Here is a 22210-nt window from a genome sequence, read left to right on the forward strand (position 1 = left end):
TTAATCACGTACAAAAAAAACATTATATAGATACCTATATATTATGTTGCTGCTTATTCAGAATAATATAAAAAAAAATTAAAAAAATAGATCGTATCTTTAATAATTGAAATCAGATTACTCCACTTTGCATAGACACTCACACATACAACGTGTACATAACTCCGTTTAATAATATAACATTACCTATGTGTTGATAGGTGCGTCGGTACTGTAAGGTAATGATATAATGTTAAAATTGGAAAATTTAAATTATTATTATGAAATTCAAATAATCTTACTAGGCTTTTTCTGTGATTTTAGAAAACAAAATAAATATAATATTATGCTGATCATTTACGAATATTACAATACATTATTATGTAACACAAACAACGCTTTTTTTGTACGATCGGCCGTGAAATCAAAACGATACTGACAACGAAATTTTATTTGTTATTCTGATTTCAGATACATACATATATATATATATATATTAACAACTTACAATCTCATGGATGTGTAAACAAATATCTTTGCCTGAACAACAAACAAAATTAAAATAATACTCGTCTTAACTTTATATGTTTATTTGTATTAAAAACTGTTAGTCCTATATTTGGTATTAGTGTAATATATTAACATTTCTAGGAACTACCTGAAATATTCTGCTTAAAATTATGAATTTAAAATAAAAATTACTTTTCCATTAAAATAATTATGTGATAGGTATGAAAACCCTAATTGTATGTATTTATTTATGTTGTATATAAATAACCCTTTTGTATGGTTATCGTTTTTAAAATTTTTTATTCTTAAAATTATTTTAATGTCAGTATTGCGTGTCAGTAACTTTAAAACGCTGTCTAATCCTGGTATATTGAATGATACGATTTAAGTGATGTAGATTAATACCCAACGGAGGAATACTTTATGATAGGTACATATTACACTGTATAATAAGTAGCGAATTTGTCGGTTGATATGTTAAATTTACACCATACTATCCTTCTTTTCAATTTGCTTTGATACCTATGTTTAAAGTTTAAATTGAAATAGAGCTGTTTGGAAATTTTTTTTTTGATAAATTTTGAATTTGTTTTCGCCAATATTATACATTTTAATTATTTTTAATATGCGATGATCACATTTTCTCTTCACGAATCCGGGGTTTGGAGAGTTGTTGAATACGGAGCGATGGCTTGTAAACAAGTGATAATGGTTTAACAGAGAAGTACTTATTTTGGTCATCCGCTTTCGGCATTGGGCGGTGCTTGGCCAATCGTTTTATGTGGTCCGATGCCTCGTACTTCAAAGCAGCACGCGACACACCTGTAGTTGTAGTTTTGGTTCGTGGCGGCGGGCGCACTACTTGATTTCTTCCTTTGGCAACGTAAGGACCTTTTACGGACCTCGGAATCTGGTGATCAGTTTCTGCCAAATACCAAGTTCAATATAAAATTCCTGATATTGTGTTGTGTAACGATTATTTACTATCATAATTTTACTATCGCGCCTGGCGTTGCTCATCATGCCAAAGATTTGATTTTTGTAAAATATACATTTGTGCATAGATATAATACGTGTAATTATATTTCTACTAACTATAATATCTAACAAAATATTGTGTAACCAATGCTAACATATAAATAAACGAAAAGTATAAAGGTACTTTTTTCGTGAGCTGAAATGAAAGGGTGACAGTATGAACTATAAGTACTCTAAAGTTAAAATTAGAGGGGTTGAATGAACAAGCTAAAAATACCCACTAAGTCTCATGGAATCTATTAACATTATAAGTATAGGTACTGATCGTTTTATGATATGTATTAACTATGAAATAAATTACGTCTATATATTATAATTTGAATATGACGTAGTTATACTGAATAAGACGTCATATTTTCTTTAACTATACAAATAAAGATAATATTTAAATTACTTATTTAACATTTAGTTATAGTATGAAGTTTTCTATACCTAAAATTAATTATGTTTCTATTGAGCAGACAGACTATATTGCTATTATTATTACTATATGGTTTATAATATGAAGACATGTCTCGTGTCTATATATATATATATATATATATATATATATCTTTATATATATACAGTTTAATAATGAGTGCAATAATACATATGGAAGCCACGCTGATTGGTTTGATTTGATAGACCGGGACAATCTCGGTTTTTACAGCATGTCCCGGTGTCCCGGTGTCCCGGCCAGTAATTCATTTTTTCCCGGCTTATGGAAGACAAGAGAAAATAACTTTAATATTATTTTGTTTAATAATAAAACATAGAATAATATTATACATAGAATTTGGGTTTAACTTTTAATGAATTTTATTTAAAAATTAAAAGTAACACAGCTGTATTGAAAACAATTCATTCAACCTAAAAGTATGAACATTAGGTTATTAATAATAATTAATAAATGTAAATGCAGTAAATTTAGTTTATGTAAAAAAATTGTATTGGTTAATACATTTTTCAATTAAAATATGGGATATTATTAATTCCCGTATAATTATACAAAAAAAAGTTTTTACTATTTTTATAATATATAGCTTCTAGTATTAAACTATGATAGCTCAACAATTACAATTGAATATGGTAATAAACAAATTATATGAAAAAAAAGGTTATTCTATATAATGTCCCGGTTTGGTGTTCTTAACCATCTGGCAACCCTAATCTAGATGAACTGAAAAGAATAATTGTTTTTCTACTAACCAACCAGCTGGAATAGGATATAATATCTAATTTATACTATACGCTCTATACTATTCTAATAATAATATTATTACAGTAGCGACAGCGTTTTATTACCCCGGAAAACTGCACTCAGCCGATTCGACGGTTTTGCAAACCTAGCCAACGGCTTAGCAAGCCTTTCAATCCTCGAGGATGACCGATGACGGCGATAACCTATACCAGTGCGTAGACTTAATCCCACTTGGGTGGTCTTCAGGTGGTCCACAGAATTTTGGTCCAAAAATGATGGAAGCTCACCCAGGTCGGGTCGTTCGGCAATTGGGTTTTCATCATCGATAAATGAGACACGAACCTTCTCTTCAACAGTCTTGCGATGGTCGTCGACAAAAGGATTGCCGATCATGTGCTGGAACTTTTTTCTCAGTTGAATCATAATATTGTGGTATTTAAATTTTCAATATCTACCAGCTTAGAATATAATATACTCGTGTTGTAATAATATATTATATTGACGATAATATTATCTATGAAATGTATAAAAACAATTAATTTTAATATATATTAATATCTGTTTTGTCGTTTCTCTGGTTGCTCGGAATGATCGTAGCTATGGTACACTACTTTTTTTTTTTATTTAACGTTACGGAAGATAATAATAATATTATTATAGCCACAAACAAATGACTCGCTATAATAATGCTGTAAGAGTAGGGGCGTATTCATAGTCAATCATCATGGGCACAGATACACTAGGTAATATTTAAGTGGGTTGTCTTTGCTCATCATTACGGCCAACGGGAAACAAAATATATTTATAATCTATTTCCTTAAACTGAAATGATATACATCAATATTTAATAATATGATATTATATATCGTTGTCCACATAATGTGCAGTAAATCCGCCAATACCGCTCAAAAACGTGTAAATTATTTTTTAGTTGAAAATGTATAAAATATTTAGTTTTATCAAGGTTCTTCATTATACTGAAACCAAAGAATCTAAAAAAAAAAACAAATTTTTTAAGTATACATTTGAACGCTCTAATTTGAAGGAAATAAGATATTTAAACTCAGAATAAAGATTTCTATTATTTTATTATTATTTTAATTAAAAAATATTATTCGTGAAGATTCGAAAGTTTAAAAATAGGTATTATGTATTTAACATGTTTTATTACTTTATCACATATCATATTATATATAGACAATGATGTATTAAAACATTTAGGTTAATTTTAAGCTATTGTACAGTAAGACGGACAAGACGATATTGATTCAAAAATTAATAATCAATAATAAATTATATCAATATATACCATTATAAAATCGAAATACTTATAATATAATAAATAGGGCACGGAATTTAATGACCTAATAATCTTGAAAACATTTAAAAAACAAATTACATTTAAAGTGTTTATTTTGTTTGGAAAAAATAGTTAAAATACATCATTCGATTTAAATTAAAAGTATCATATAAATATATATGATATATAATAATATATAATGATATATATATATATATATATATATATATATATGATAATTTATATGATATATAATATATCATATAGTTTGCTTGAAATAAATTTTCCTTCTTTCTAGTTTTCAATAAATACAATGTTTTCGCAAAAATGTAATCAATCTATATAAGGCTATGACTACATAGCAATATATATTATATCTTAGTATAGTATAGAGTGACAAATAGTCTTCGACCTTCGCTCAGATTCCTTTCTTTTACACATTGATTCTAATTTTTATTTTCACATTACAGTTATAGTTTGATACTGTGTGACTTTTTTCATTTGTTTTTCAGAATTGTTATGCGTTTATTCTTGGTGTGGATTATCAATTATCTACTCCAAATTGTTCAGTTGCTTTACACATTACTTACTATGATGGTTTTATCGGGTGGTCCTATTACTATGACTCTTACATCTCATCTACCTCTGCAGAAATCTGAACTAAATTCATATTGTTTTCTTAAGCACAAACTCCTCTCTTCTGCTATAAAAGTTGATTATACATTTTATGGTACCGTTAATCACCAATTCCATTTTCATTAAAATTTAATATTATTCCAAACATTGTTGCATAATATGGTGATTGATTAATTCCTACAAAATTTAATTATTTTATTTCATTATTCATTACAAAATATTTAAAACATATTTATTGTGTAGGTAATTATATATGATTAATAAATAAACCGTTATAAATAAGGGACATCTAGGTAATTTAGTTTTATGTTATTTTTTTACATAGTGAGCAATCGTAATATAAATACATATACCTACCAGAATAAAAACCTAAACTAACCTATAGGTTTTAACCGCGCAAGTATTCGTACTTTTACCATAACATACCAACTTATATATAATATTTATATTCATATCATAGTCAAATATAAATACCATAATGGTGGTCTACACCATTACAAAAACATCGTTCATTAATAATTGTAATCTCATATTACAAAGCAGAATATTTTTCTAAGAATAAATGAATTATGAATATTAATTATGCAATAAAACATTAAGAATCAATTAAGCATTAAAAGATTTGAAAATATAATTAGAAATTTATCAGGAATATTGCACTGGACAATCAATGGTTTCTTTAAATTCTCAAAAGTAAATTTTCCCCTGTTATCCGATAACAACATTTTGAATTTGGAAAAACTACGTTGTATGTCTGTAGATGAGACAGAAGCATATTATTTGAAATTTTGTATGTCTGATGTATAGTTAGTTCTTTTTCAAAGTCTTTGGTTACCATGCATTTTTGGAATTGTGTTCAAATTCTTCAGTCCGTGATTTTTTTTTAAACGTTACTCTAAGTTAATTTTGTATAGATTTTCAAAATAAAATCAGTCAGAATGATGTCTTGCTTTTCTAAACTAATAATTTTATCCACTAAAAATCCAGTGTGTTTTAATGATATTCAAATCATTTTTTATAGTTGGGTCATCATCTATCAACATTCAACATTTGTGCAATTTTAACGAAACTTTCAATCATCTTTGTCAAATGTTTGAATTCCTCTAGAAAATATATCAAAGTAGTCACAATAATAAACCACTGCATCCAACCATTATTGTTAATAACTTAGAATAAATATTATATTATAATAACATTATAAATAACGATAATCTTTTATTAATTAAAATAAATAAAAAATAAAACTGATTATTCACTAAACCACTCAATAGAATTTTGATCATTATTAATGTTATAATATTATATAGTCGTGTATATTACAGTGTATAACTGAAACGACACGAAATTCGAATGGCATTCATCTCAACGCATATATTATAATAACAATATTATATAAATATACCAATTTTAGTCATCGCAATTTTTCGGCAGACGATACACTTTTATATACGTACCGACGTTGTACACGTATTGTACCTATATACTTTAACAGTCAATACCTATAAATACATATATAGGTATACAACACAGGTACCCGGTAGATAATTTTATCTTCTGATTTTTTTTCTTATAACCCACAATAACAGCGTGTACGACATGCGCTTCGGATTGTTCTTATATTTTATCGTGTGTGCATATATAATTTGCACACACACACACACACACACGAAACCGTGTATTATGTACGTATAACGTATGCACATAAGATCCATTAGATTTTTAACAAGCAAATAGGTGTGTATCAGTGCGACCCGATCGCGTCTGCTTGCGGATGTAATATATTTTATGTTGTTGTTTTTTGCGCCCGGCATATCGTCTGCGCATCGCGACCATCTTCTCTGTGACGCTCATAGTCGCTCCACGGTCGACACAGACGTCATCAAAACAGACGAAACGTAAACGCGTACTCTGGAAGTATATATAAAATATAATATGTTATAAAATAATAAGCAGAAATACCAATTTAAGTGTGTATTATAATATATCATGCATATTATGTTTTTAGCAAGTTTATTATGTTAAAAATGCTGAATCTCAACTATTTATCGCCTCGGACTCGACAACAGTCCAAAATAATAATGACAATAATAATATATTTTTAAATTTAGAAATTAAAATATTTATAATATATAATAATATATGTATATATTTCACACCCTCGGCGTGTATGTTTTGGCAAGCTGTTATACATTAATGAACCACGTTAAAAAAGTAGGTAACATGCGATGCAAGTATCAAGTGAGCTTCATCATATTCGAAACTAAAATATTTCAGTATTTCTCAAAATAACCGTGAAGATGGAACAAAATTAAATAAAAACGAAAAGTTTGACTCCCAAGTCCAAATGTTGAGAGTTAATCATCGAAACTTCGCAAATCGCGACACATCTTTTGCTATATATTTATAAATTTGACATGGGCGAGTTATGTAAAGTTGGTCCACTATTATTATTTAGTCTATAGCTCATATAGTCATAAACGGCTAACTTATAAATCTCGCAATTAACTCGTCGAAATATTGGCGAACATTTTCCATCGCTACGGCAATGTGGACACTGGACGGAGTAACTTTGCGTACGTTTTGGTTTTTCTGGTTTGTATGCGTATATAACTGTAATCGCGTTATAATCACATTGTGATCGGAAAATAAGTAGGTATGTATGTCCATTGTCCGTATGTATTTATGTCTTGTATAAATGATTGTTTTTGTATTTCGCCATCGTGCAATACATCATTGAACTAGAACACTCGGCTAGTGAACGTGTGAAATTTAAGCTAATACTGTAAAAAAATATACAGAATAATGTATACAATAATTATTATTAAATTATAATATCAACAGAATGGTTTTATTAAACAAGTTTTTTAAGTGACTTCAAGTGTCTTATTCACCTTAATATAATACCCTTATAACGCACACTTGTAAGACGAATTAAATCTAAAGTATGGTTCTATTCTATTAGGCCTCGGTATACTGACTCCAGCTCTTGTCGGATTGCATATACGTGTTGAACGTTGTTAAAATTCTAAAACCCATAGATTATTCTCGTTCTATATAGTGCTACAAACATTTGTGCTTAAACTCCCTAAATGATTGCAGACATGCAGTAAACGTATAAGATTGTTGAATAATCTCTGAGTGATAAAATCGACTATCTATACTATCTTTTATTCCAAGTTTTTTTGCAATATGTCCTCTAGCCAGAGCGCAGTACTCATTAAATAATTAACCCCTTCGCCGTTGTAACTTTGTATCATTACTTCGTTAGCTATAACCTTCTTATCTTGTTTATACATTTGTAATTTATAACAGAAAATTATCGTCTGTCGTGTACTATTAACTTTCCCTATTGCTTTTTATTTTAATGTGTTTGAATTATAGAGTACATACCATTGTTTTTGTCAACTTATCACAATAATATATAAACTACAATAACAATGAAGTTGATAATGTTCCCGTAGGTCTTTCCCTTAGATAATTGTTTTTTATCACTGTATTATGGGTCTTTCAAACATGGCCAGTCTATCGTATAGCTTTCTTCTGATGATGACTTTTTATGTGTTCACATCACTTAATGTAAAGCTTCCAGCTCTATGTTCTTTCTTTGTCTCCACTCTCCAACGGTATTATCCATATGACTATAGGACAAACATTTTCTGTAAAACTTACCATTTGAAAACAAAAAGCTTATTTTCGTTCTAATATTTTGAGCGAGTGTTTGGTGTACATTTTTAGAATTTATATGTTGTACAAAGGTTTTATAGGTACGAGTTCTATTAATTTGCCACGTAATAACGAACGAAAACACCGCGTCTATCTTTTTGTCGCTTAACAGCGGATATGGACCTGCAACGGATATAACACACACACACACATATATTATATATATATTGGTATCCGGGTTCTTAGGTATATATAGTATTATAATATATATATAATATATACGTTCGCGAGTCGTGTAATTTTATAGTCGTCTTAGGACGGTTCGGTGTGAGTCTTTGACGCGTATAGAATCGCGTGTCGTGTGTGAATCGCGGGAAGCCCCTCATCGCGAAATTGAATCCGCCAGCCACCGATGCCTGAGCAGCATTTGTACCTATGTATATAGATAGTTGTCGTGTCATTGCGGCGGCATAGCTGCTGGTTTATAATTTATTACGACATAACGCTGTATACCATAGTCTGCCGTAGTTACTGGACCTCGCTCAAACGGTTATCGGACCGTAACCACGGTGTGTGTGTGTGTGTGTGTGTGTGTGTATCGGATCACGGTATTCAGAATATGTAAAGTGCAATATTGTTTGATCTGTAAAAGAATCATCAATATTAACTACCATCGAATATCGATAAAAATCCATTGGAAACAAACGCATTAGATTCGTTTCTATTTATCAATTCGATTGACGACTATTGAAATACGCTTTAACGAAGTTTTTTGTTTTCACTCGATCACATTCAAAATTTTTTGATAGTTTCCTAAACAAAAAATATTTTTTGTTTCAGCGCATTATGCAGGTGATTTACTTTTTGATGCGATCGGCAAATATAATGGATACATTGTTTTTCACCTATTCTTTTGTTGTTTTAACTTATGATGAATCATGAAATCCAACGATAACGGAAGAGCATTTTTACTGGTTTTGTATTTATTTATATAATATATATCTATAGACCTGTGTTTCAAATGTGTTAGTTTTTTTTCAAAGGTGAAGTTGAATAAATTATCCCCTTATACAGCTAGCTTTAAATATAAAGGGTTAAAATAAATCAAAAATATACCTAAATGCTAAAACTAATATTTTTTTTTTTTTTTTTTATTAATAGAATCAAGTCTGCGGCTACTATGGCCATTGGACGAACATTATATTTACAAAATTATACATAGTACCTACCTAATACATTTTTATGTAGAGATACAATATATAAAGGAGAGAAAACAATGAAACATTGCGTTAACTTATTGTATTAAATTTTGTTAAGAAGTCCTGTGATGCGGAGAAATTCCAGGGTAGTTGTGAGGTTGCTCTGCTCAGGACTGAGTAATTCGGAGAGCTGGTCCGGAAGGTTAAAATCTCTCCTTGCTTTTTCGTAGCATCGGAAATCCGTGAGGAGGTGTTTGTCGGTGAGCGGGGAGCCACAGACGGTACAATCAGGGGGATCTCCCCTCTTCATGAGGTGTTGGTGGGTTATATGGGTATGTCTAATCCTGAAGCGAGTAATAACTGTCTGGTGTTTCCTGGATATGTTTGCAGGGAACGGCCAAGGGTATGTGGTTCTTTTGATTTCGTGTAATTTGGTTGTCTGTTCTGCCCATTTTTTTTCCCATTGGTCATGTACATCAACTAATATTTTATTTATCTAATTTTCTAATCATAAGTACTAACTCGTAACATCACATATTGTAATTTTTCTCAATTTCCATAATTCATCAATCGCTGTGATGACAAACGGTATAACTATTATCTACTAAACAGATTAATATACGAGGGAAAACCATCAAAATATAGAAAATTATATGAACTTAAATTTGTAAGGTAGGTATGTATACCTATATAATATAGAGTATATTTAATATTTATATATACTTTGTATGTATGCAGTGCGTATATTGTATACATTATATATGATCATCACCGTCGTATATAAACCGATATAACAATATAGGGTAGGAAAAATAATGGTCGAAAATTTACACTTTAGCAGTGTGGATTTACTTGCTGGCATCAATGAACTTGATTTCTTCTCAAGTATTTAACAAAAAAATAATAATAATAATGGTGTTGAATTTGTTTACACAATTATTACGCTTCAGATTTATTAAAATTAGTAGGTGTACCTTGTAATACATGTATGTACTGTATTATAGCATATTATATTATATTGTAACTATATTGTATGTCTGTATATAGTTCATCATAAATATATATTATCTATGTTACATAAAATGATAGCCTGGGTAATTAAAGCGATTTGTATTTATTGCAAGTTTTTTGCTTTTATCTGCACAATCAATCGTCGTTTTTTTTTTTTTTTTCCAACTCTTATTGAATCCCGGACATTGTAAATTTCAAAAAGATGTTATCGGTTTTTTTTAATGAGTGCAAAATGTAATCGTAAATAAAGTATCCATCTACGGATATGAATACATCCATTATATTATTAAATACTTATTAAATATTTTATGTATATACAATATATATATATACATAATATGTATATTATGGGTCACATAAAACATGGTATATTACGCTGAACCGCAGCCACCTCCCTTACTGTTCGTCAACATTTAAAAAAAACTTTTGCACAAGCATGTTATATTTACTAGGATTTAATATAAATGGTGCAACACATGATATTAGAAATAATAATAAGTATATATGTTTGTAGCGACACCTATCGTATGGCGCAATTTTATTTTCCTATCTCCGTGATTCATTCGCGTCGTGAGTGAAAAATAAAATTACAAATTTAAATGTGCTAACAATTGATTGGGTATATTCTTAGGGGAAAAAAACTAATAACGACGAGAGTAGTAATTTCCGCCAAGCATAAAATAATAATGATAATAGGATATTTCGTTTGCGTTTTACCATACAAACATATTATACATATTATTTCATACTAGTACGCGCATATACACGTTCATTAAAATAAATATTTTAATCGAAAACATTTAGTAGATACCTACACTCAATAATTAAATGGCGGGGAACGAGCGCGGTACTCACATTTTAGATTAAATTCCAAGTACTATTATAATATAGTGTGCCATTACCTGTATATACCTACGTAGGTATTGATGTATTATATATACGTGTTTTATATACATATGTACGTATGTATGTTATTATAATAGTCATTGCTTTGATTATCATTATTATTATTATTATTATTACTGTTATTATTCCGTATCGGATAGGTTGTTGTCCGCGGTACCTATATAATATAATATTATAATTATTTAATATTATTTAATATGATTATTATTATTTTTATGTATTTTGTCGGTATAAATATGCATACGGGCAGTCGGGCAGGTATACCTACGTACAAGGCAATTTTGTCGGACAAATTTTTTTAATGCACAAGTACACGCGTTGTTCATACCAGCGGTATGATGACTGTACCAGCTGCTTGATGCGGTATATGTATATAAATTTCGACGAATACCATTTAAATATAATTGTTCGGCAGAAGCTTTTAATCATAATAATACGTTATATTAAATACTTATTATTATTATTGTATGTTGGACTATTCAGTCAAATAAAAATATTATATTATAGAGTTGTGCCAGCAGTAGTTTTGATGAGTAGTTATATATGGGTGTACGCAAATCTCTCGAGTAGGTAGGTATCGATGAAACAAAATATAGATCATTGTAAACAACGTAACTGTGGTAAAAAAAATAAAATCATATTATAATATACGAGAGACACTTCAGTACCTATTATATTCATAATTTGTCGGTACACAATTTTTTTTTTGCTTAACGATACGAACTGTCAGAAAAAATATCATTTCGATCGTTATTATTGTTGTAGGTACAGTGAGGCATTACCTACTGAAAAATCGTGAAATTACTTTTGTGGAAAGTTGCAAAGTCATTTCAACTCCAATAGTTTTTATACATACATACGTATTATATGTATTGTTACAGACTGCAGTTTGTTATAGTAGTTCGTTAAAATCTTATTATATCGTGTGTATCTATATATATATATATATATATATTATATACTCGTATATAAAAAAAAAACGGTTTTGTGTTGTATATTAAATTTTGAACCGGAATTAAAACGGGTAGGCGATTAATGGTTTCATTATTTAGTGTTCATTGACTTAATACGCGTTTAGGTTCTACGTATAGATTATAGAATAATCTGTGCAATTATTCTATATTATGGACAAAGCTTTAGAATGACTCAACGCTCAAGGTCAATTTATTTTGCCATGTCTAGACTTACTTAAAGACAATTTTAGTATTATATAATATAGCTAATAAGACGACAGGTTCTTGACTAAATTTTTAAAAATATAAAAATATAAACTTTTGTTTCCTACAAATTATTATTATCAAAATTATTTCTATTAATTATTAAACATATACTATACTCATCAAAAGCCTTCTTATTAAGACATTAAGTGAACCGAACAAAAGACAAAAACCAATTTGTAATTATTTTAATGAACCAGCTATTACTTATAGGTAGTTGCTTTTAATTTATTTAAAATTCTATATATTATAATTTATATTAGTTTATTCTCCAATATTTTATTCAAAATAGTACTTGTTTTTGTAAATGTTTTCCTTTTCGTTAAATTATTGGTTTCGTATCCTATTTTTTGTCTCTTAAGACATCTGTAATCAGTTTGTAATAAAAAAGTTGGTACATATAATATGTCTATTTTAAAGAGAATATTACGAATATCAGATCAATGTTAAAAATGTATCATTTTCAATATTAAATTTCATAACAATAGTACCTATCTATAATATGGGAATCGATATTATATCATAATATTTAATCCTAATAAATAATACCAAAAGTATCTACTACCTATATTTTGTTTTAGTTCTAGTACATTATACATAGGTACTAGGAATTAATATCATACATAGATTACACAACAGCAAATGAGTATATGCAACTATATATATATATATACCTATATAGATTATAGATATTTATATTTATATGTAGTTGATATGTACTATATAGACGCACGTTGCATAATATGAATACCTATTCGTATTATATCTCAATATCAAAAATATAATTTGTGGTGCAGTATTAATGTGTCAGGATTTATATTATTATATTTTCCCTACAAATGTTGTAAAAATAATTGCACTACATAAAGTTTATAGCGTACACGCCATATATATAAATATATGTATATATATTTATACAGTTTCGAACACATGTATCTACATTTATTAGCTTTACCAGTATTATCCACTTATTGTTCAATTTAAAAAATTACATATTTTTTATGTCTTAACGAAATTCTATTTTTGCTGTTTAAGTATAGACTATGGTTAGGTACTTTGCATAGCTGCAGTAAACTTGAGTGTATTCGTTTTGTCAAGCTTTTTATAATTGCAGTTCCCAGAGCAAGTATCGAATCACGATTGATTCTGACATTTGATAGAGTTTTAGTAAGCATAAAATATTTGTAAAAACAGTGGCGTATTTAGGGAGAGCCACAAGGGGTTGGGCCCAGAGCGGTAAATGTTTAGGGGTGCTACATTTAAGAAAGCATTTTGATATAATATGGTACCTAGGTCATTTGGGTGATAAAAAAAAGTAATGACACTCAGATACTTATAAACTACCTATCATGTTTTATTTTTCAAATACACCTTTTACTAAAGAAATTAAGGTTGGAAGAGGGAGTTTTTTTTCTTACCTGGGGTGCCAAATTTCTAAATATATCTCTGTGTAGAAGTAGAAAAGTAGTATATTATATAATGCGTATAGCTTCCACGATTTAATTGGATTTATATTTTTTTTTTACTATTATTATTATTATTATTATTATTATAAAGTGTTACTGACATACAGGGTCATTAAAATTATTGATATTTATTATCATAAGATTGTTTGATTTTGGATTATAATTTATAACGACATGTTTGTTTTCAACATTAATACCTGCATTTCAGAGGATGAGCTGCTGCAGTATAGCAATATCATAAATACTCAAAAACGCAAAAGTTTTTGACTGTGTATATTGTATATAGCTTTTACAATTTTACATAAATATTTTAAATTTGATAATTTATAAAATATTTTATGCTATATTATATAATTACAATTTATCATCGATTTTTAATAATTATTATCAATGACTCAATCTCGTATTCGTAATAAAATATTTACAACCATAATTATTGTGTACCTAACCATAAAATATAATTGCGAATTGCAATACAAAAAACTTTGTTCAATCTGTGTACATCTTACAATAATACATATATATATATATATATTTAATTACTACACTGCGTTTATTACCTTGGAATTTATTAGTACCTATATGAAATTAATAAATGTATATCATGTTGGTTTATAAATTAATAATTTATTTCATGAACAAAATAATAGCAAACTCACTTTGACAGTTTATGTTACTTAGTAGTTAAAAATATTAATTACTTTCAAACAAATAAAATTGATAACTCCTTCAAATAAAAAGTTTATAATAATTATTGAGTAAATACGTTTCAATAAAATATTAAATATATATATAAGTACTACACTACTACATTTTTATTTTATCCTCAATTCGTACTGTAAAATAAATTATAACATTCTCGTTGTAATCAATGTATTAATCGCATTGTAGCAGAGGTAAGTTTTTTTTTTAAATATTTAATAATAGTTAATGTAATATATAACAACAGCTAACAATTAAATGTAACATGGATGTTAAAACGAATTGAATAATATTTAATTTTTCTACTATACATCATAGGTTAGATTATAGTGAGATTCATATTATATGTATGTATATCTACTTACCTAAATTTAAAACTGCAATGTTTAATTTATGAAATATAATATATTCAGTGTCACTATTAAGGTTAAAAGTTATAAAATTATAACTAACATTAAATTTAAATTAACTGAGGTGGTACAAATAAGAGAATTTATCGGACAGGTCACCTGGTCACCTCTTATATTGGAATCGTTCCATTTCACTTAATTTCACACATTTCACACCAAAAAAAATACTTAACATTATAAGTAATAAATACGTGTTTTAGGAAAAGCATCCAATAGGTGTTCAGTTTTTGTGTACAAATACCTATACTATATCTATGGGTTAGTGAATGATGTGAACAATTGATAGAAGTATATGAGTGTACTAAATTCCCTAATATCTTGTATACTTGAAATAAAATTAAATGTTTATAAATAAAAACTATAAAAAGAAGTTTGACTTTAAATCATCCATTACCCAGTATGATCAATTTCGCATTAATTTTACTAAACGCCAAAATTACTTAGTGACCATAACATTTATGTAATTGCATGTCTAAGTATACTAATATTATAATAAAGTTGAATATGTTAATATATCTATTAACTATTGCAGTTTATAGTATTTTTAGAAATTGTGAGCTATATGCAATATTATTATCTAAATGTTCAACTCTGATTTTTTTTGTTGATTTTTATCATACATTTTGATGACAGATTGATACTATTATTAGTTATTCCTTATTACTTACTGCATGGTTATTGGTGGTTTTTTTTGTACAAAATATGTAAACATTAAAACGGTTTTATTTATATCTGATTTTGGAAATAGCTAATATGTATTAACTAATAGTATTAATCATTTAACGAGACTCATTGTGACTTGAACGTTGTGGACTCGTCGTTTATATAAGGTTATTTTCTAACCCTTTTTATATTATTATGTAATAAAACAATTTAACATAAGTCATATTTAATAATGGTTAGGCGAAAACCAGCAATACCTCCATTGACGATAATTGAAGGTATTTTGGAATATAAAGACAGAATCGTTTTTAAAAATGACGATGGCGATCAAAGTAAGTATATTTTCTATTTTTTTAAATCTTTATGAGTGACTAGTTGGGTTAGTGATAGTACTAGTTATTGATTATATATTGAGATTATAATGATTGTTTTTGGTTGAGTACCTACGCGTTTAATAATAATCGAAATACTTCAATTTAATTCTTAACTTTGTGAAAAACAAAAATATTCCATGTTTCTATATAAAATATTGTATTCACTTTTACAATTTAATACTTAGTATTATTATTATTAAATTTATTATTTGAACTAATAACGCTTAAAAAAAGAAATTGTGTCTTACGTTTTTGATTTGTTTAACTACAATAAGAACAACTCATAAGGAACCTTGTATTGAATTTTCCAGTTTTTTTGGTCATCCAAAATTTTTTTATCGATACTTCGAAAAAAAAATTCTTAGAAAAATCGAACATTTTAGTGATTAACACTTTTTTCGAATATTTTGAAAATTTGAATGTATAGATAACACTAATATAAACATTTGGTGAAAATTTCAAGAATTTATAGTGATTAGTTTTTTCATTACAACCAAATAAATCGATTACTCTGTCGAAAACTGGTTGAGCGTAAAAATTCCCGTTTTTCCGTCATTTTAGATTCTGAGCGGAGCGATTTACCATCATGTGTGTTTTTATTTTTTATTTTTTGTTTCTGCCATCAAGTTTTGGGACAGTAAAAGTGCTTCGATTTTTGACTTCAGTACCTCGTTCGATCAGAAAATGAATCTAGTTGGTACTTAGGGAGGTAATATTTTTCTAAATAATCGGGATAAACAAACTAAAAATTAAGGGGAAAACGGCAAATTTTACGCACAATTAGTTTTCGACCAAAACGATTTTGGTTTTTGATGTAACTAAGGCTAAGAAATTCATAGTCACAATTTTTTAAAAGCATTCAAATTTTGAATTTTAACAATATACGTAAAAATCACAAAAATTCGCAAATTATTTTAAATCATATAAAATTTTATTTTTAAATCTAAGACTTGAAAAATTAATAAAAGATTCCTTACAAGTTTGTCAATCTTTATCACAAGAAATATCCACCGGAAATTCAAATCAAATTGTTATGAGCATTAAGCATTTGAAATTTAAATTTTTAAAACATTGGATTTTCACTGGATTTCATATTTAGCAATTTTCTTATTTTGGTGTAACTCTAAAACAAACGACCGCGGATACTTGCAATTTTCACTGAATGTTTATATAGGCATTATTTTCAACAAATGAATTATAATGATATTTTTTTATAAACTCGATGTAATAATAAATACACATTGTAGTTTTAATAAAAATAAATTGTTATAATAATACCTATAAATCTGTAATTAAGATAGCGCGTTAAAAAATGCGATATTTACGAATTAACTGATTTAAAACTTTCGACAGTCATAAAATTGGTAATTTTGAAGATATCAACAAACTGTAAAGATCAAAGTTGCTCAAAAAAAATAGAGCAATCCAAATCCAATGTCAAAAATAATGGTTCCTATTTAAGACATTTTTATTTTACAGCGCATGCGCAGATAAAAAAAAGTTAAAAATTTAAATTCATCAAAAAAATATGTATTTTTATGTCCTGATCCTGTAAAAAAAACCCGAATCCAATTCAAGGTCATGCGTTAGAAATATTTCCTGTTACCTTTAAAATTGAACACACGGTATATAAATAAAGTGGATGATTATCCAAAAATTATAAGGGATAATTATCCAGAAAATTTAGGGGATAATAATCCGAAAATATAGGGGATGATAACCCGGCAAAGTTAGGGGATGATAATCCGAAAATATAGGGGATGATCAACCGGAAAACTTTAAGGAAACACTATCCGAAAGATATAAGGGTTGATTATCCCAAAAAATATAAGGGATGATTGTCCAGAAAATGTAGGAAACTTAGGGGAAGATATAAGGGTTGTTTATCTCAAAAAATATAAGGGATGATTATCTGGAAAATTTAGGGGATGATTTTCCAGATATAAAGGGATGATTATCCTGAAAAATTAGGGGATGATCATCCGGAAGATATAAGGGTTGATTATCCCGACAAATATAAGGGATGATTATCCTGAAGATATAAGGGTTGATTATCCCGACAAATATAAGGGATGATTATCTAGAAATTTTAGGGGATGATTGTCCAGGTAATATAGGGGATGATTATTCTGGAAATTTAGGGGATGATTATTCTGAAAATTTAGGGGATGATTTTCCAGAAGATATAATGGATAATTATCCAGAAAATGTAGGGGATGATTATCCGGAAGATATAAGAGATGATCTGGAAAAATTAGGAGAAGATTATCTAGACATTTTAGGGGAAGATTTTCCAGCTAATATAAGGGTTGATTATCCCCCGAAAAATTAAAGAAATACAGTTATCAAAATTATCAACATTGATATCAAAATTAAAAAATTTAGTACTTTAAGAAATAAAGTTAAATTTATATTAAAAAAAAAATTGAAAAGGATTATTATTAAAATAATTTTAGGTTCTGAACGAAGTTTTTGAATTTACAATTATGTTTTTTTCTCTGTATATAAAACTTGCAAAATATTTTGAATCATGTTGAGCTATTAAAAGGCATATGAAATTGAAACTAATTTTTAAAAAATTGTAAAGTCCACAATTATTTTTATGAGAGTAATTTTGACAAAATTCGTGAAGTACAGTGTACTATTCGTTTTGTTGTATAATTTTATTCGTTTTGGAAATTCAAATTAAATTGTTATGAGCATTTGAAATTTAAATTTTTAAATCATTGAGTGTGGTCGATCAAATACAAACAAATGACGTACTAAATGTTGTCAAAAAAAAATTTGGTAAAAGTGATATGTGGGGGGGGGGGGCTGGGGAAACGTACGTTTGAACTGAGAAATATTTATAATATATTATATATATTGTTATAAATGAATATATACTGGACTTTTCAAACTAGACTTTTTATGCTTAATACTTATTATCTACTGCGACCTTTTTTCCCTAGACTTTTTTTAAATGGAGAATTGGTTTAGCGTGAAAATTGGGATTAATTTGATGATGAAATGAAACGGTAATGAAACGGAACTCGACAAGTCCGGTAATGAGGGAGGATAAACCCTTAACCTTCCCTCTGGACACACCACTGATTATAAAGCTTCATCAGTTCTGGCATTTAAGATAATCGTATCCATCTAATAGTAATATCTTGAATCGTATCTGACTTACAATCACTAGCCTACAAGTATACTGACATTCATATACTGACTATTGGCTAAGTATACCTATATAGTAATACAAAATACTGGCATGCTACTAGCCAGTTTTTGTATCAGTACTGTTATGCATCTGAAATGATACCACATTACCAGTAGGCAGTAGGTACTATTAATAATGAAATTCAGTACTGTTATTAATTATTATATTTTGCTATACAGTATTGACCTGTACCGTTGACCGTGGTCATGCTGCAGAGGCGTAATTAAAGGGTTTATGAGAGTGATAAATTTTCCCCAAAAACTTTTATTTTTCTGCTTATATTTTATATTTAGTGGGGTAGGTTACTGTATGACGCTTACAGGTATTGCTAAAAACATATAATCCCCTCCTCAAACCAAATTTCTAATTACGCCACTGAATCATGGATAGGCATCGGCTGGCAATAAAAATCTTGATTAATTATGGTTTACTAACCGTAAGATATCAGAAGCTCAATATTGATCCTAAACCACACATATTGTTTAATGTACAACCGCAAGTCCACGTTCTTTTCAGTTAGTTACTTCTTTTAATGGATTACGAAAGTATAAAGTTACCAACGATAAACAAGTTGTAGTAGGTAATACGACTGATTTTTGAATACTTAGAGAACGTTTTTTATTTTTTTATTTATTTATTTTGGTTATACACCACGCCAGTTGTTATTATCTCGTTTACTGTACATTGTAATTTATATTATACCTACATAATATTTATATAATATGTATGTATACTTACCTATGATGCAGATACGCGCGTGTCGTTTTAAGTCACGAGACGGCGACGACTCTATACACGGAATTGTTAGCGCACGTACAAAAATATAAATTATTACGTTTTTATAATTGAAATAAATATAGTTTTATGACCAATTTAGCTGTTTTGTGTAATAATATATTTTAGGTAGGTTAGGTATTCGTATAGGTTTTCGTGATTATCTTTTTTAATCAGCATGTTTCGACTAAACGTCGGCGGCATACAACAAATATTTAGAAAATAATATTACTATATTATATAATTATATATGTATAGTGGTACTGCTTAAGCTTCGTGTTTGTGTGCGTTCATAAAACGATAATATGTGTGTAATTAATATATATAGGCAATAATTACTAATCGTACTCGGTGAGAAGACGTTTCCGCATGAATAACATCCCGCCCGCTCGACCATCTCAAATCAAAACAAGCCTCAAAAAATTTTCTTCGAGTGCGATGCACAGTAAGGTACATTACATGTAGGGTACTGCACTGTTGCTGTTTGTTTGGAAAAACACTCATCACTTCTCACCTGGAAAATGTTTTCTCACATTATTTTATAAATTTTATATTCATACTTGTTTATATTTAATAAATTATTACATACTAAACAGCCGATAAAAATATTTGTGTGTGATATGTTTAAACCTATATTTGAAAATTCGATAGGAATATAATAATTAATATTCGGTGTATTTCAATCTGTTTGTCAATCTATTGTAACAATATGTTAGGTGTCTTGAATTAAATTTTCAAGCTTTTCTATCCAACAAATACATTTTTATCGATATTTATAGGAAAAAAAACTAATAAATATCGATGATTGCATATTTATGCCTGTAAATAGTTCAACTTTAGTCGAAATTTTTTGAAAATTCCATGGTGGATATAATATACTTATATGAGCATTGGGTGAAAATTTCATGTATTTATGGTAATTTGTTTTAAAATTACATCAAAAACTAAAATTGATTTTGTTGAAAACTGCAGATTGTGCGTAAAAATTCCCACTTTTTCCTTAATTTTTAGTCTATTATTTCGATTATTAAGAAAAATATTGGGACTTTTTTGCTTTTGACTCCCCCAAAGTACCAACTAGATTCATTTTCTAATCTAACAAGGTACTTAATTCGAAAATCGAAGCATTTTTGCGGCCCCAAAACGTGATGACAGACACAAAAAAAAAACACAATATCGGTTCACTCAGAATCTAAAAAAAATAATTTCAAAAGAGCTATTAGCTATTATGTATTTATTTTCTAAATAATGACCAACTTGTATATTATAATACAATAATTTTTTAATTTTTTAAACTATTCTATTTGTTGTTCAACAATATGTGAATTTCTGTGTTGACAATAAGATCAAGTGATGTACCTACAATTAACATAAAATAATAAATATGTGTTGACATTTTTAAGACCCAGGACTTGTGGGAAGAAGCCATCCATTAATGAAACTTCCTGACATGAATATAAAAAATGATAATTAACTAATCGGTTACACCATCAAGTTCGTTTTAGGCGCCTTTCGGGATCACCAGGATTAGTGAAAACAAATAAGTCTGTGATCAAGTGGTTGCAGTGGTTGAGTAAATTTGAATGAAAACGCTTGTGATTTTGACAATATTTTTAACCAGTTTAATTGAGGGATCTTGGTGAAGATATCATTTGAGATAAAGTACGGAGCTTTGGTTATTCGGCGGGGGCATTCGGACTAGAATTTTCGGATTTTATGTATGTTAGAGGGTTTGATGCCTCCCCGTAACTGGATTCCATAAGTTCATACAGGTTTGAGGAACAATTTGTTCAACAAAAGTTTATTGTTCAACTTGACGTGTTTAGAAGACATTAAAATGTACAAATGACGGGATTCATTGTTTCGTATACGATTAACGTTTGGTATGGATATGGGTTAATATAGTGTTTTAAAATTTAAATAAAACTTAGTAGTTGGGGAGAGCGGAGTTAGTTGTTACACGGGTTAGTTGTTACA

At 28.4% G+C, this 22210-nt stretch overlaps 1 protein-coding gene across 1 annotated transcript; it reads right to left on the reverse strand.

Moving 5' to 3' along the window:
• Positions 1-1123: 1123 nt before the first annotated feature.
• LOC107164110 (uncharacterized) lies at positions 1124-3133 on the reverse strand. The gene is made up of 2 exons (XM_015511806.2): positions 2815-3133; positions 1124-1413 (listed from the first exon to the last, which is right to left on the reverse strand). The coding sequence occupies exons 1-2, from the start codon at positions 3131-3133 to the stop codon at positions 1124-1126; spliced, it is 609 nt and encodes a 202-aa protein (XP_015367292.2).
• Between the last annotated feature and the right edge of the window lie 19077 nt (positions 3134-22210).

Source organism: Diuraphis noxia, unplaced genomic scaffold, assembly GCF_037042655.1.
Source record: "Diuraphis noxia isolate RWA-SAM2 unplaced genomic scaffold, SU_Dnox_SAM2 contig0002, whole genome shotgun sequence".
NCBI classification, from domain to species: Eukaryota; Metazoa; Arthropoda; class Insecta; order Hemiptera; family Aphididae; genus Diuraphis; species Diuraphis noxia.

Bases quoted from the DNA above. Each gene is read 5' to 3' on its own strand.
- LOC107164110 (XM_015511806.2), bottom strand. From the start codon at position 3,133: ATGATTCAACTGAGAAAAAAGTTCCAGCACATGATCGGCAATCCTTTT. The intron at 1,414-2,814 runs GTAATAAAACGC...GGTATTTGGCAG, and splicing joins GCTGAGTGCAGTTTTCCGGG to AAACTGATCACCAGATTCCG.